Below are 17,546 nucleotides of genomic sequence, written 5' to 3' on the forward strand. Positions count from 1 at the left end.
TCTGTTGGAGCTTGCTGCATGCAAGACGAAAGGTTACTTTTCTTACGTGACAGGATGGCAGTGCAAGGTGTGCTTGGTGAGCAGTTCTCTTCTTCCTCAACAATTCCTGGATCTCTTGATTGTTTTCATCAAACCAGTCCTTGTTCTTCTTGAAGTAGAACCCTAATGATTCTACAGAGGACTGCTGGATGCTGTTTTTAATATGGTTCCAAAGTGTTTTAGGAGAGGCATCTATAGAATCTATGGAATGGTTTTCGAGCCTAGTTTGAAGATTTGCCTGGAATCTGTCTCTCACTGTGGCTGATTGGAGATTGTTAACTTGGAGTCTTCTCCTTGGGATACTGCCCTTTTTAGGTTTGAACTTAAGATTTAAGTTAAGTTTATAGTGCACAAGTCGATGGTCTGTTTGGCATTCTGCACTAGGCATCACGTGGGTATGGTGGACATCGCGGACGTCTCTCCGTTGCACCAAGACATAATCGATGAGATGCCAATGCTTAGATCTAGGATGCATCCAGGTTGTCTTTAGACTATTTTTCTGATGAAAGATAGTATTAGTGATGGTGAGCTGTTGCTCCGCACAGAATTCTAGCAGAAGGCAACCATTAACATTGCAGCTTCCAACACCATGCTTGCCTAATACTCCTTTCCAGGCTTCAAAATTCTTTCCTACTCTGGCGTTGAAATCACCAAGGATAATGATCTTATCATCTGCAGGAACCTTTTGGGTAAGGTGGCGCAGATCAGTGTAAAATTTATCTTTTTCGGCAGGGTCAGCTTGGAGAGTTGGGGCATATATACTAAAGAGGACATGTTGCTTGTTGTGTAGCGGAAGGCGTAGGGAGATAATGCGATCAGAATGACCTGTCGGCAGATTTTCAAGTTTAGGAACAATGGAGTTTTTAATCATGAAGCCAACTCCTGAGAGATGCCTTTTGATTCTGGGTTTACCTGACCAAAAGAGTGTATAACCGGCACCACGTTCTCTAAGGCTGCCTTCCTCGTGGAGACAAACTTCACTGAGAGCAGCAATGTCGATGTTGAGATGTGATAGTTCGTGGGCAATTAGGGCAGAGCGACGCTCAGGACGTCCACTATGCGCAGAATCAAGCATGGTTTTGATGTTCCAGCATGCGAGAGTCAATTTGGGTTCACCTTTGGAGGCAGGTGCATGCCTTTGTCTTTTGATCTTTCTGTGACCGCATGAGTAGAAGATGCCCGTTGGCCGTGGTTAACCAACCGGGTGAAGGGGGAGATGAGCTTTGGTTAGGCCACCTTTTCTAGGCCCCTCTCTGAGTGGAACAATCAGTGCTGTCCTTGAAAAGGCTGCTTGGTCATTCAGGATGCTGCCCCAAGAGACTGTCATCTCCGATCAGTCTCTAACGACCAATGTCCTTAACCGCCTGTATGCAGGGTTGGGTCTGCAGCTTCCAGTGCACCTTTCACCTGCCGTTTCGACCCTCGGCTGTCACTACAGGGCTTTGCGAATGCGGGTAAAGCCTTCGAACCTGCGCAGTGGATTTTTTAGGTGAGATGCAGTATGCGCAGAACTGGACCCACCCTTTAATCCTAAGGTTCATCTGCCAGGGCCGAGCGAGCTTGGACAGTGGCAGTGAGGTCCTCAGGATGTAGGTTTGATTAGAGTGACCTTCTCTTAGATGGATGGCCTTACAGGGCTAAGCGAGCTCCATCTGCCTGGGTTTGGAGTTAGAGTTGTCCTTCTCCTAGGATGACTGCCAGAAGGCTAGCGAGCTCATCCTGCCAATGGATATATTGTATCTGACGTATGGTTTTGACCATTCTGGCATGGGCGACCCTACCGCAGGCATGTACCATCGCCAGCGTAGCTTGCAACCGCATGGGGGTACACAGGCTTCTTTCCCACTAAAACGGTTAGGGCAAGCCTTTCACTTCCTACTTTTTTGCCACCCATCTATATTCAATCCTAGGGAAATACCCAGGAACATCCCTTTGTCCCGACCACCCTTTCAGGATGCAACAAATATATCCAGAACATACTGAACCTGGGTAGTAGCCGCAGGTGAGCCAAAAACAAATCGTTCCAGCCCCCGTACCCACCCGGGGCTTAGGTACCTCTTAAGGCCCCAGCCCGGCTGAGACCCTCAACCCCCAGAAGAACCCACTATCCACTCTGACCTTATCCTCCCCCCACCGTGTTACCACATAACTTCCCATGCACTGCTCACCTGCGACACTTAATACAGAGCTGACCCGCCCACCCTCCTGCCAGTCCCAGGACCCTCACAGCCCACTCAACACCCTCCCCTCCCCCAAACCGGACCGGCAAACCTCTGTGTGCTCTGAAACTCCACCTCTCCTCTCCCATGAGGGCACAATCCATGCCGTCAAGGCACCCCCTCTCTCCTTTCCCCACCCGGGGGTGGCCCCGCGCATCTGGGGGGAGGCACCGCCCGTGACCATTACCAATAGGATGCTTCTAATTTGACCAGAGGAAAAGGAATGTAGATATAAACTTCAGAGAAAACACCACTGGAAGGAACATCAAAATAAAATGATAATTAAAAAATACCCCAACTTCCCAGCAGCTTCTCATGAGTCGCTCTTGGTAGTAAAGTTTTTTCCTCATCTATTGATGAGACTCCCTTTGGTATTGCTTGCCTGCACCAAGTCACACTTCTCTGTGTTCTCCTTGTCACCTCCTGTGACATCATGTGGTATTTCCCACAGTCCTTAGCGAGTCCTTATAGTGGGCATGCTCCGTAGAGTCTTTCTCCGGAGACGTGACACAAAGACTACACTTCCCATGCTTCCATGGGACATGTTCCTGTATAATGTTAACCCTTTCCCCACATATCCCCTTCGAGGCTTTGAGACGTGGAACCAACCCCGCAGCATAACACGAATCAGTAATGATATTCAGTGGCTGATCACAAAACAACTCAAAAGCTATGCGAATAGCAGCAAGCTCTAAAACCTGTACAGAACCTTGGTCTATGGTCTGTACTTGATTGTCCCAGTGTCCTGTGACAGGATTTATCCATGTCACTGCGGCCTTTTTTGACCATCCAGACACATCAGTAAAAACAGTGATGCCTAATACAGGTTGTGGCCGGCAATGATGTGTGGCCATTAGAGGTAGATTTCCCATTTCTGCCCAGTCTTTGCTTTGGAAAGTGAATGGAAATGTCACCATTGTAGTCTGCCAACGCAGCCTGAAATCCGGCGTCCTCTGCGAGAAGCCAGTCCAAGTTGTCTTTGGTTGCTGGAATGTAGATGGTCTCGGGGTCTCGTCCATCCATCTCCTGCAGACATCCTCTACCTTTAACAACAAACTTAGCAAACATGTCATTAACAGTTCAGACAGTCTTAGGTGGAGAGTGGGGCAGAAACAACCATTCCAGGATCCTCAGGGGGTCAGACTCTGTCTGATCCCACTGGAAAAGGATGGCAAAGGGTTGAAACTTGCTGGAAATAAGGGCAAGGCGAATGTGTAGGTTGGGATGTTGTCGTCTACCTTGTCTGTTTTCAATAGCCTGAGAGCATATTTTTAGAGCCTGTTTTACTTCTGTGGTTAGGGACTGAGTAGAGGTTAAATTTGGGTCACCTTTAAGTAATTCAAAAAGTGGGTGCAGTTCCTCTGTTGTGATCCCCAAAATAGGCCTAAGGCAGTTAATGGCTCCTAATAGTTGCTGTAAATCGTTAAGTGTCAAAGTGTCTGTTACCTTAAGAGTCAGTGACTGCGGTGCGATTTCCTGCTGGGTGATCTTCCATCCGAGGTAGGCCCAGGGTTGAGTTCGTTGGATCTTTTCTGGAGCGACCTGCAACCCTTCTTCTCGAACAGCATTAGTTAAGGCAGTCAAAATAGATTGTAACTCAGTCTCTTGGGCGGCTGTTACCAAGATGTCATCCATGTAGTGGTAGATGATGGCTGAAGCGTAGAGCTTCCGGGCAAGGTGTATGGCATTAGCTACCACTGTCCAACAAATGGTCGGACTGTTTTTCACACCCTGAGGCAATACAACCCAGTGGTACCTTTGCATGGGCTCTGCATGATTGAAGGCCGGAATCGAGAAGGCGAAGTGAGGAGCATCGTCTGGATGTAGAAAGATATTAAAAAAACAGTCCTTCAAGCTGATTACTATCAGTGGCCACCCTGCAGGAAGCATGGCAGGTGAGGGAAGTCCTGGTTACAATGCTCCCATTGGCTCAATGGCTGTATTAACTGCCCTGAAATCCTGTAGTATGCGCCACTTGCCACTCTTTTTAGGGATGCAGAACACAGGAGTGTTCCATGGGCTAGAAGTTGGTCCTATATGCCCAGCATCCAGCTGTTCCTGCACCAGGTCTTGCAGGTGAACTAGCCATTCTCTTTTTAGGGGTCACTGATCTACCCAGATGGACTCATCTGTTCTCTATTGCAGTTTTATGACTCTGTGGAATGGCTGATCAATGACCCCTATGGAAAAGCCTGAGCACTTTTCGTCACAATCTGCATAACTGTGCCGAATTGTCCTAGGATGTCCTGCCCCCACAAGGTGCATGGGATCGGAGCTATGAAAGGAGCAATCCGGGTAGTCTGTCCCTCTGGCCCCAATACAGTGCACAGGTGTGCGCTCTGCCTGGGCCTCTGCATGCCACCTACCCCCAAAATGGTCGAGGCAGGGAACACTGCCAGCCAGTCAGAAGGCCACTCGGTGTCTTTGATTATGGACATGTCCGCACCTGTGTCCACTAGACCTTTAAATTTGCGCCCATCAATGCGACACATCATCATGGGCTGAGAGGTGGAGATTGTCTTGGCCCAAAAGATTTGTGGCGCGCCTGTGCTTCCAAATGCCCCAGTGCCTCTCTTGCCTTTTCCCAGGGCAGAAGCACTGTAGAAGGGAATTAACTGGGCGAGCCACTGCCCTTTGGGAATATAGCAAGGTGGCACAGGTGTCCAGGCCATGATTTGGATCTTGCTATGAGAATCCGAATCAACCACTCCGGGTAGGATGAATAAACCCATCTTTGTGGTAGACGAATGTCCGATTAATAGGGCATGCACTCCCGCCCCCAGGGGCCCCCAGACCCCAGTGGGTATCAAAGCCACTGCAATAGATGTTTAAGTCACTGACTCGCTGGAGGCCAGGTCCAGGCCGGCGCTGCCTGAGGTGGCGGCAAGCAAGTCACTGACCAACTGTTTGGAGCCGTATTTGTGTGGTTGGTGAGGGCACGCAGCTTTGCGCCCCGTCTCCAGTTTCCCTGCAGTGCCGCCTCCCCCCAACCACTGATCCGGGACCGACATTTGCTAGCCCAGTGCTTCCCGTTCCCACATTTGGGGTAATATCCCGGAGGGGGTTTTTTAGGGCAGTTTTTTCTAAGGTGGTCAGGCGCTCCACACTGGAAGCAGCTGTTCCTCCCCTTTTCCCCTTCAGGTACCCACAGTTTGGCTGCTAATGCCGTGGCTAGTGAGTTTGTATGGTGATCGACGGACCCCACATTTTGACAAGCCCAGACCATTTCGGTGATTGTGCATTGCTCACGTTTAGGGATGGACTGCAAAGCCCATTGGCAATCATTATTGGCATTCTCGTAAGCAAGCTGTCTGAAAAGCAACTCTCTTGCTTCCTCATTCTCAATCTGCCTTCCTAAGGAAGCCTGCAAATGATCTAGAAACTGGGAGTACGGCTCAGTGGACCCTTGCAAAACCTTGGCAAAAGACAGATTGATGTCTCTATCCATGCTTGGGTGTTTCCATACCGCCCACAATACAAGCTTTGCTATCACCTCATATATTTCTCGGGGGTAGTCTACTTGGGACCTGGGCATGTAATGTGTCCCCTCCCCTGCTAAGTGGGCATAGGTCATCCCTGCTTGCGAATTGCTCTGGTCATTAGCATAAGCCGTGCAGTTCTCCCCCCAAAAATCCGTAAGCCAAACACTGAACTGTGTTATCGGTACTTTGGCTGAATGCCCAGTGTGCACTGAGACTCCGCCCAACCCCCCGCAGAGGGAGAAGGAGGAGGGAAGGGGAGAAAAAAGAAAAAAAACTTGCAAAACCGAGGCTGCTGAGAAAGGCGGTTTTATATTTACACAGAGAAGAAAAAAAACTATAAGCACTATACACACAGGGAAAACTCACAATAAAGACTACTTCCCCACAAAAGGTCGAAAGGTGTTTTCCTCCTCTGAAAACAACCGTCTATCCCACGCAACCGTCCCAGAAGAGAAGGAAGTTGTTTCCTTCTCATCAGAAGATTTAAAATCCTTTAGAAAATGAGCACTTGCTTTTCAGTCTGAGGTAATAACTAGAAGAAAGACAAACTTGGAGAAATTAAAGAAAGGAGAAATTAAAGAAAGTGTGTAGAGGCCTTCTCCCAAGTTCAGCTCTGCTATAATAGTGAATCATGGGCAGCCATAGTACATGCTTGCAGGCAGTGTCTCAGTCTCCAGTGCAGTTGGAAACAGTGAGGCTAAGAGTAAGATTGGGGAATGATGGGTGTGAATGTTAGATCTGCTTCATGGTTTGCTTTGAGTGCTGTCTGCTGCTGGTGGGGGTGTGCCAGATAATTTCATGTTTTTGAAGAATGGCTGTTGGGCATTTTAGTATATGAGCTGGAGGTCTTCAGAAACAAAGGGCAACTCTGATTCTTTGTCATATATAATGCTGCAAGGAGGACTTAAAAAATCAGTTATTTGAAGAATTATGTTGTAGAGTCTTAAGAAAGATCTTTTGATGTACTTCTAATCTAGCAAAAGAACCAGTTATGTTATTGAACACACCATGAGCATCCTGGAGGAGGGTTTTAGCTAACAGCTAATTAGGCAGCTAATTCTATCTTAAAAGCAACTCTTTCTCAGGACAGACTGGCTCTGTGTTAAAAGCTGGCTAGGTGCTTCTGTGTTTAACATCTTGGCCATGTAGGATGTGCATCCAAATTTTAAGTCGTTAGTGAAATTCTGTGGGCAGTGAATGAGGCCTCTTGTTAGCATTGTTTTCTTGTGTGTATCGAAAAATATCTTCCTAATGGTACCATTTAGTGTATACCTGTATTGTGCATTACCCAGTGTGTCTAGACAAGTGCCACACTGGCTAACTGACTGCATACCCAGTATGATAGGATCCCTTTTTAGAGCAGCAGGGATTAAACTGGAGAGGATCAGTGTGGTATTTCCAGTAGGAAGGGCTAGTCTTAATGCCAGGGGAGGCAGGGTGTGCTCCATGGTGCTGGGACAGAGATGCCTCTGAGCACTGTGATCTGGAAGTCTCTGCCTTCCTGATCTGCTTCTTGGCTCTGTTTTTCCTTTCTTCTTCATTTTGCCATTTAGATTGTCAGACCCTGGGCTAAGTTATTTGTCTGCTTAGTCAGTTCTCAGAGCTATAATATAAGTTTGCTTATCTATCTTGGGAACAGGATAAACAGCATCTGCAACATGTCCCATAATCTAGAGATAAGACAGTGTAGAACTGCATAGGCTTATGCTGTGCTACATATATAAAGTTGTTAAAGCTGTTTTAAAATATTTTTCAGGTTCTAAATGGCTTCTAAGAAGTTGGGATCTGAGTCTCATGGTAAGTGAAATTTGGCATCCCTGTCTCTTCAATAGAATGAATCCTACTATTGCTGCTGACTAATGTCCTAGCCTAGACAGTCCATAGAAACTAATCTGTTTAGCCTCTGAGTAGTTTTTTTGTTAGAAATGAAGTGCCTTGGCTTCCTTCTTGCATAGGTGCTTGCTGATGCTGTGCTTGTTCTCTGGTTAAGCTGAAATTCAACCTGTGACTGTTTCCTACTCCTTCATGGCAGAATACTACCTTCCCCTTCCCCCACGTACTCCTTCAAAATCAAAGCTGAACTGCAGTTGTGATACTGATTTGATGTTTGCCGAAGTGGACACTAGATCTAGCTCCTTTCTATGGAAGTCATTTGAACAGCTGGATTGAAAGTGAAGCTTTTAATATATCATAGAACTATGCTTGTTTTTTGCTTAGCAGTGATTTTTTTTTCCTAAATTGGACTAATCTGGTTCATCAGGCAAGTGAAGAAGAGAATATCATCTTCTGCATTTGAGATGCATAGTGTCATGCAGATGTTTGGTATGATAAAATTTATTTGCCTGTGTATGCGCTTATCTCTTAAGGAATAATGTTTCTGTGGAACATTAAAGTTCAGTTAGTTGTATGTAATCATTCAATGCAGTACTGAGAGGTTCATGTGAAATTGCTAACATAATTTTCATGCTATAGAAACTTCTGCTTTTAGAAACTCAGCCTTGATCTTCCTGGATAATCTTTCAGATAAGAGGGTCCTGGGGAATTCCAGTTTTCTTTGAGTTTTTTATTCAGTCTGGCAAGTGTAAAGTTGAACTACAGAAATGCCTCACTAAAATACATGGTTAAGGATTAATAAAAATGGCCTATCAAAATTTAATTTTTAGATGGTCTCCTTTGTGGCCCAGTGATCCTGCTGCAAGACAATTAATTTATTTATTGGATAGCTGCCAGCTCTTCAGCAGTTGTTATCTTGTATCTAGGAACACTCTGAACTGCTTGTCTATTGAGTCTATTTTTACTTCTCTCTTCTACTTCCTAAACCAGACTAGTAAAGACACTGCTCAGAGCTAGAATTCAACCTGTCTTAAATATTTCGCCAAACAGTATGGTGTGGTGGAACATGCTTCTGGCTTCAAAATAACAAAATCAAAACAAATGGTGCTGTAAACTGGCTGCTTGTCTACTCTTTTGTGTACCCTCTGTTCCTAATGATAGCAGTGACACTGTCACTGTATTGTTTCTGAGGAGTAGTGGAACAGCTTCCTTGGCTTATTACGTCTTAAGAAATCAGCAGGGCAATTTTTTTCAGTTATCTCCAGGGTTGTTGAAAAATAATTCCACCAAGTGAATTTTGGCTTGCTGTAAAGCATCTAGTCCAACAGCTACCTTCAGCTCAGTGTCTCTGGCAGGCTGATGAAATCAGTCAACATAGTTGATGCATCTTTTGTACTTATTGTTGAGCTGCTTATTGGAGGTTAGAGGACTGTTGTTGAATCACAGAATGGTTGAGGTTGTAAGGGACCTCTGGAGATGGTCATGTCCAAACCCCCTGCTCGAGCAGAGCCACCTAGAGCAGATTGCTCAGGACTGTGGTCAGATGGAAATGAAGATGGGAACATAAAGTATGAATGGAGTGGAAGGAACACTTTTCCTGGTTTGGAAGGTATTCTTAGCATGCACCTATAACTATGCCTAAGCATGTAACTTCAAATGCTCTCATCATTAGAATAATTGGAAGTTCAAGCTTAAGTTCCAGTAATTAGTACCATCTAGAAATGCAGCTCTCATCTGTTGCACAAAAAGTGTGGGTTATACCAAGTGCAGTATGTTAATATTGCTGTTGTATTCTCACTGTCACTATACAACTTGAAAGCTTTTAACTCCAGTTTCTGAGAATTATGTGTGTTTTGTGGGACCACAAAACCTAAGTTCTACTTGGTTTCAAAACTGTTCCCCATTTATAACTAGTAACTTTTTTTATCTGAAATGTTTCCATTTTTCTACCAAACTGGAGGACACTTCGATGAGTTGGCCAGCATATTAGACTGAAGTGGAGAGAAATCTTACTCCCACAGTAGAAACTTGGGCCAGGAATATCATACAGTACATGGTGTCAGAGATCAGACTGACAGGTACAGTTTTGCCAGGGCTATTCTCAGAACTTCCTCAATATGCTTTTAACTGCTAGAAGGATGAAGTGACTAACAGCCATATTAACTAACAGTTTAAAAAACCCTTTAATTGCTTCACTTTAACATGTGACTATTTAACAGTGGCTTGCATAATACTTTCTATGCGTAGGTTTTGCTCATTGCTTTAGAATTTCTCATTTAAAACAATTTGCACCCTTACCCATCAGTGTGTTCAAGCAGAAGGGTCATCTGTTTACAAAAATAAACAGATTCTTGGCTTTCTGGATCAGATTTTAACTTCACTAGACTAGTACTGTTCTGATTGGGCTGAAACAAAGTGAATACTATGTGCATCAATGTTTTGCTTCAGAAAGACTTTTTACTATCAAATGTCCTAAACCACTTGGTGTGTTTCTTAATGTGTACTTGTGGGTTTTGTAGCAAAGTTGTATTCAAGATGAGGTTTATAGCAGTGGTCATTATTAAAGAAATAAGCATACTGGGAAGAAACTAGGTGGGGTTTGCTATTTGTTTTTTTTCCTGTACCAAAACAAAGAGTGTTGCTATGTAAATACCACAGTGTGTGTTTGTACCCTCTGTGGCTAGTATCTATTTCAGGCAAACAAGAAGTCTGTGCAAGAGGAGGTGTCTACCACTTAGTGTGTCAGTAGGTCTAATAAGACAAGTATTTGTAATGCAGTACGTAAAGATGCATGGGCTCAGCAAAGGGGGTGAAGAACTGAGACATTTATTCAAAGGGTCACAGCCCTTTTATAACCAAACACAAACAGAAAACATTCCTTATTGTCATGGTTTGAGAGCCCCAAAATCCAATTCCCTAGTCCAAGCCCCCCTCCCTCATCTCAACCCAGTGTGAGATGGGTTTTCCAGACACCACATGAGACTCAAAATGGGGGGAAGGGAATATATTACAATGCACTGTACAAATAAATATATTACATTACACACATAATCTTAACTATCTCTACCATGATACATCATACACAATCATAATTATCTTAAGTATTTCTGTAATAAAGCAGTATTTACAATGGATCAAATCTCTTTTCCCTCCAAATAAAAGTCCAGGAGGGAAGAAGGAAGAGATCCTTTCCACTCTCAGAGCAGTAATGTCTCTAGGGCAGCATTCTCTCTTTCTTCCATGCAGCAGCTGTAGTTGGATCTCTGCCAGTACACAAGAGGGGGTCTCTAAGCCCCTCTCGGCCCTTCGACTCCAGGCGAGTGTCTTTCTCTTCCGTGGGCTGCATAGCAGGGACAAAACTCACTTCACCACATCATATCATGGGGTGTAAGACCCCCATGAAGGTCCCTTCCTCAGGGGATTCACCCCTGAGTCAGAACGTCTCGGGCAGCTTTCAGTTGAAGGCCTTAGCCTTGAGAGTTCTATCAGAGCTCCGTGCTCTGATCTCAGGCTGCTAGCTTCTCAGCAGCAGTGAGGGGGGCCAAGGTCACCCCCTCTGCATTCCTTTGGCCGTTCCGGTCCAGCTTTCCGGGACGCCTGAGCTTCTTAGCTCCTCTCTGTCTCTCTGGTGCTGCATTTTAGGACTCCTCTCAGATGGGAGTCCACCACCCCTCCTCTCTATGAGAGGAGAGGTCTCCAAGGAGTTGGGGGGACTTTGGTTTTCAGTTCTTACCCCAACTCTTTCTCTCTTCAGACAACTCTGTGTCTCTCTGATTAGCTGCGTGCTTGGTTTGCTGCTCCTTCAGTTCTTATTTCCTTCTGGCTCTCTGCCACCGCTTCTCTGTTCACTGCTGCTCTGCTGCTGCTGCTCCTGCTGTCCACGGTGGAGGGAAAAAACTTCCAGCTTCTCAGCTACAGATACTTAGTCCAGTCTCACACTGTTCCAAGACCCTGTAGCCCCCCAGCCAGGGGCTGGGGGCCGTGGCCCCCAGAGGGGCTCCTGCCCCTTCCTCGTGGCTTAGAACATGGCCACCTCTCTCCAACAACAACTTCAACTACCTTCTTTTCCGGTCTGGGTGATATGTTTATATTTTGCAGAAGCGCTCATTGGTTTAACCCCAAGGGTCACCACCCCCTGGGGGTTTACCATTTTCTTAACTTCAGGGGGAAAACTGTTTTCCCCCACCACACTTATAAGGCAAAAGGTGTAACTGCAACATCCCATTGGCTGCTAGCTGTTGCCTGGGGAGACTGCAGTTTTTCGGAGCTACAAACTCATCCCTGTAATGAGGTGCTCTGTGCTCTGCAAGGTCTGGTTCTTTTCAGGCCTTCAGCCTGATTATTTCCCACAATTCCCCTCTTTTTATGTTTTAAGAACACTTGTTTAATTGTAAACATTTCAAAAAATATAGTATATAAAAAAATATAAAAATATACATGTAAACCAATCCTAACTGCAACATATATTTAACTGACTGTTTTACCTTCATCCTTTAAAGTGATCCCCAAAAAGGTTAAAGCCTTGCATTAGGCAAATAAAGGACCCAGCCATCCCAAATGTCCTTTATTCCACCGAAGGATCTTGTGTTGTGCCTCGGTGTTTCAGGGATCTGTCCTCTGTCATTTGTCAGCTGGCTTTCCAACCAAGCAGGTCCAAAATGCCATAGCAGGAGAAAGGCTGCAATTTTACGTGGATGGCTGTGGCAATGCTGGTTTAACCCATCTATCTTGAACTAAAACCTGTAGAAACGTAAGCATACTCTCTTCCTCATGTTGTGATGGGAAATGGTCTTTTCCACTGGCCTGTTTGCAAATTTTTGATTATAATTTGGGCTTTTCCTTGAGGTTTTACATTATTTGTGTTCGATTTAAAAATTTAATATATAGCAGGCTTTGGCAACGTGTTCCTTAGGGGTTAACCTGTACTCCCCCCTCTTTTGTTTTTTAAGGAGAGATCTTGAGGGTTAGTGTCGATAGAAGGTGCAGGCAAAATCTGCTGACAGACTGTTGTATAAGTGTGTTTTGAGGTATTGTTGCTTGGATTCACACACACACACACACATACATTTTTTCATTCATGCTGGCAGCCGCCATTCACACTCCACACATACATGTTCTGCATTTTATTCTGTTTTTGCATTGCTTTTTTTGATTGGTCTTGGTGAAACTGTGTGACTTTATGTGGTGTATGTTCTAATACTGTAAGGGCAGAAGGGCACTTACTGAAACAATTAGAAACAAAGGCAAACATTATTTTAACAACAAAACAAAACCCAATACCACGCTGCCACACCAGAAGACTCTACACTGTAAACAAAAAGCAAGCATTCAGTGATTCCACTCCACAGTCTCTGTCTCTGCCCTATCTGATTTCACCGTTCACTGTGGTTCCTCATTTTCAGAGTTAATTTCATTTCTAGGAATTCCTATCTGTAGACACCGCAGGCAGGAATCAGACGACAGTTCTTTCCATTTTCATTGAAAGCAGCTTGTCATTGCTTGCTCAGGCATGCGTCCAGTGTCCTGGCTCCATGGAGACAAACTTAAACATTTCCGATTAATAACAATATAAATTTATACAATGATTGATCTCAGAGGGTGACAGTGTAAAGACAGCTTTAAGTGCTTTAGATCTACAGATATCCCAAAGCAGAAAACATCCTTCCCCCACAGTAGTGCAAGCAAGCAGCTGATAAGGTTTCAGTTTGGTGTGTTTTGTTTCCCTTCCCCCGTATCCTGTAGGCAGGGACATTAAAAGCGAGGGAGGAGAGGGGTTTGGATTTTTTGTGTGCCCTCCCCCACAGACTGCAAGGCAAAAACACTTTTTTCTCCAACCAGAAAGTTGTAAAGTCCTGGTTTTTGAAAGTTTTACTCTTCCCCCACCCTGAGACAGCGGTAGAAGATAAGAGAATCCACCTCCCCCCAACCCCGAGAAACTGGCAGTTTAACAAAAGGCTCTCTTCTGACAGAGAGGCTGCTTGTAGTTGTTCCTCCACTAATGGGTGTGTGAGAAAGAGAGTCTCGAAATAAAATAATTTCCCCAAATTAGAGTTTATTATATAGTAGAAGCAAGCAGTGCTGGGTGACAGATGGAATCTGGCTCCTAAATCTGCCACCCCGATATGGGATACGAGGTCAGTACTTATTTCAGACATCTCATACATATTCATTACATACATGCATATACATTTTACATCGCTATTCCAGGTATTCAACATATGTTTTCTTTTACAGCCAAGACTAATTTGTTATCTCTACAACAAGTTATAAATCCATACATTTCTCGACAAAGAGGCGCCAGCATTCTGTTGATTCGACTTAGTTCGGATATAATTCATGTCCAGGGTAATAGGGAGGGTAATAATCTGTTTTATGTCTTTATGAGGGTGCAATTAAGTTTTACAATCTGTTTGTTTTTCTTCTTTCCTGAGGTTACACTAACCTATTTGTTTCCCATTTGTCTTTTTTATCGACAGGAATTATTGTCTGTGTTTATCGCAGGTGTAAACGTAGTAGCTTTGTTTTAGGGAGGGGCCATTGATCTACCCACACAGGGTCATTTGTTTCCCAGGTTACCTGTGGGATTTGCTGCAACAGAGTGGCTCTTAGGAAAAATCCGTTGTCGACTGATTCCCCTATTGCCTCAAGCAGTCCCTCCCACACAGAGTCAGTGATCCCGGTAGGACTAATGGAGACAGGCTTATTGTCTGAGCTATGTATGACCACGATGTCCTTGCTTTGCTTCGGGGAGGTCAGCCCAGGAATACTTGCTAAACAGACATGAGCGTTCCTTAAGGGCCATTGTTTGGGCCATTGTGAGGCAGATATGACCGTTACGCCTGCTCCACTGTTAACAATGTTTGATATTTCTGTTTTTGCCACCCGTGCCTGCTGTTTAATACGGGTAAAAGGCAATCTCTGCGTGCTTGTGTCCGGAATGGATTTAGAGGCGTGCACGGCAATTTGTGTTATTTGCTGCAGCCTGGCAGGACATGTCTGGGCTTGCACCGTGTGAGAAGCATGTTTACCCTGCCCCATCAAAACATCTGCAGTAACCGTTTGTAAAAGGTTACGTGCCCCCGCAGCCGAATTTGCTATCATTTGTTTCTCTGCTAGCTGCTTCAGTTTGGATTCCCACATTGTGTACTGCATATCGGTCATTATTAAGCGAAATAGTGTTTTGAAATCGTGAGGGGTAAACACTTGGTACGCCCCCCCCCAAAATCTGCATTTATCACCCCCAGCAACACAGTAAGACCTTTTAAAGTAACGGATGACCTGCCGATTAGTAAAGCTGCTTTTTTTGTGACTCAAGGGGCCACATGTAGCAGCCGGTAGCTGCGCGACCTCCGTGTCCCTCAGCGTTACGTCTATTGCTGGCTGTGCTGGCGAGCAGTTCGCAACCCCCCAACCGGAACGCCCGCAGCATGAATCAGAGCGCGGCCAGTGCTGATAACGCGCTTAGCATACACACCGCCCGCCTCAGCACCGACAGCCCTGACCCCTCCAGCATTCTCGGCTCGGGCAGGCGCGTGTCCCCGGCGCTCTCTCGGACCATCCTCTCCTCCTCGTGCCGGAGCAGCAGTGGCAGCCGCGCCCCCCCCCCGCAGCGGAATCTACAACCGCCGTCCCTCTGTCAGCCGTCCCGTCCCACCGCTCCGGAGCCGCCGCAGCCCGACTGGGGCCCCCGGGGAGCTTTCTCCTCTTCCTCCTCCGCCATCAGGCTGTCCTCCGCACAGGAGTGGCCCCGAGCCCGGCGACGGCCGCGTCCCCTCCCCGCACAGATCACGGTCCGGCGAAAACAGACCCGGAGAAACTTTCAAAGCTGCTGCGTCCTCCGCGCGCCCCCCCCCCCCCCCCCCCCCCGTACTCGCGCCCACGTGTTCTGAAAGTTAGGAGAGTATAAATTTAAATCCTCTTCCTTATCTGTAAATTCTGGATCCTCTTCGGAGTCGTCCGACAGAGAAACCGACGCTGCGGCGGCGACACTGTGTAAGCGAAGTTTGCGGGGACGGGGCAGCGGTGAGGTCTTTGTTCCTGGTCGCGCCGCAGGCTCCGCGTATGACGGTAGCAGTGACGGCGGCAGTGGCGGCGCGGAAGGCGTCATCCCAGGCGACACGGGAGAGGCGGCAGCGGCGGGGCATGGAGCGGCGGCGGCACACAAGGCTTCGGCTCGTGCTGCGCCGGCGGCTCGGAATCACCTGCCGTTTCTGCGCGGTCTTCTCCGGAGCTGGCATGAGCCTGCAAAGCCTCGAAAACTGCTCTCCATGATGTTAATAGAGAAGTAGCCATATTATCGCCTAGCGTGGCGCTGTCCCATAGTTTGTAACCGATATCGTCCCAAACTCTCGGGTCATATATTGAGGTAATATTTATTGTGGGAACAGCTTTGGATGCCCACAACAGGAGACGTTCTAAATTTTCTTCTTCTACCATCCTCCCATATTTTTTAAGGAATTTAGCAAAGGCTTGCGAGACTGTCTTTTGCTGTTCAGTTAATGGAGTTCCCAATTCGTTCTCGGCTGCTTACCTTAACGTCCAGCGAAAGGTAATTAAGAGCTCTATTTTCGTCGCTTCCTTTCAGCGAAAATTCCTGTAACGTTCAGCCGAGCTGCACTGCCGGAGAAACAGCTTAGTTTCTGTCATAACCCACTGTGGGCGCCATTTGCAGTGCATTAAGAGGCATGGACTCGGCAAAGGGGATGAAGAACTGAGACATTTATTCAAAGGGTCACAGCCCTTTTATAGCCAATCACAAACAGAAAACATTCCTTATAAGACAAAAGGTGTAACCGCAACTTTGCCCTTGTGACCACTTCCGTACAAATGTGACTTCCCACTTGTATGCCAAAACTTGGATTTTAGTTTAGCTTAGCTGCTCTAAAGCTGGGATTTTTAAAGCCTGTTTTGAATATGACAAAAAAGAAAGATCTTTTTAGAGACATAACAGAATACAGTGTTCAGGAGAGCTTCAGTTTCCAGTTGTATAGGGATAGTCTTGTCACAAGGGAAGCTAAAACATTCGGTATATTGACTTGAAAATCTGTTAGTTATTGGATTGTTGTGTGTTTGGGTTTTCTTTAGTAGTTATGAGCTAGAACATTACAAACAAACCAAACCAAAAACCTACCACCAAAAAAACAAAACTGAGGCAATGAAGTCCAAACAGATTCAACTTCCTTTGTATTGAGTCACCTGGTATAGTTTGGGCAGCAGAGATAAATAGCTCCCAAATACAGAAATGTGAGTCTTAATCGAATGCATTAAACTTGTAAGTTTCTTTATACAATTTCTGCTTTTGATCTTAGGTCCTTTCAGTTATCTTGATGATGTCCCATTTAAGATAGGAGACAAATTTAAAACCCCAGCAGAGGTTGGATTACCCACTGATTTCAGCCTGCCTGATTCTTCTAAGCTTGTCAGAGAAGCCCAGGTAAGTGATGTGTTTTGCCTTTCTGCTCTCTTCCCCCTGGCCCCCAACATGTGGTGCTGTAAACTGCAAGTAGTCACAGTTTGCACACATATTCAATGTTATTCTTGATGGTCCCATAGTGTCATTTTGTATGCCAGGCAGTAGTTGCAGAAGATCTGTTAGAATGTATCGAAAGATAAAAATATAGGCTGTGCAAAAAGCTTTTACTTTTTAAAAAACTTAATAATATTTATTTTAGTGTATCTACTTCAAAAAAGCAGAGCATTTTTGTTGTAGTAGTTATAGGTCTAAATATTACCCTGACTAAATTTGAGTGACCCCGCTAGGCTCGGGGGCTGCTGCAGGCGCTGTGCAGGACGCCGCGCCGGCCCGGGGGCTTCGCGCGGGCGGGAAACTTCCGCGCTGTGCGCACGGAGCTCCGCGCCTGGCCGGTGGCCCTGAACACGCCATGCGGGACCCCGCTAGGCTCGGGGGCTGCTGCAGGCGCTGTGCAGGACGCCGCGCCGGCCCGGGGGCTTCGCGCGGGCGGGAAACTTCCGC

At 46.0% G+C, this 17,546-nt stretch overlaps 1 protein-coding gene across 1 annotated transcript in view; it reads left to right on the forward strand.

Moving 5' to 3' along the window:
- Nucleotides 1–7,503: 7,503 nt before the first annotated feature.
- Nucleotides 7,504–17,546, forward strand: part of LOC113960652 (ubiquitin-associated protein 1-like) — a 43,569-nt gene continuing 33,526 nt past the window's right edge. The window contains exons 1-2 of the mRNA XM_027670319.1: nt 7,504–7,537; nt 16,882–17,006. Coding sequence (XP_027526120.1) covers nt 7,504–7,537; nt 16,882–17,006 — 159 coding nt within the window. The remainder of the gene's footprint in view (nt 7,538–16,881; nt 17,007–17,546) is intronic.

The sequence above is a fragment of the Neopelma chrysocephalum genome, unplaced genomic scaffold (assembly GCF_003984885.1).
Source record: "Neopelma chrysocephalum unplaced genomic scaffold, ASM398488v2 Primary Assembly neopelma1_96827, whole genome shotgun sequence".
Taxonomy (NCBI): domain Eukaryota; kingdom Metazoa; phylum Chordata; class Aves; order Passeriformes; family Pipridae; genus Neopelma; species Neopelma chrysocephalum.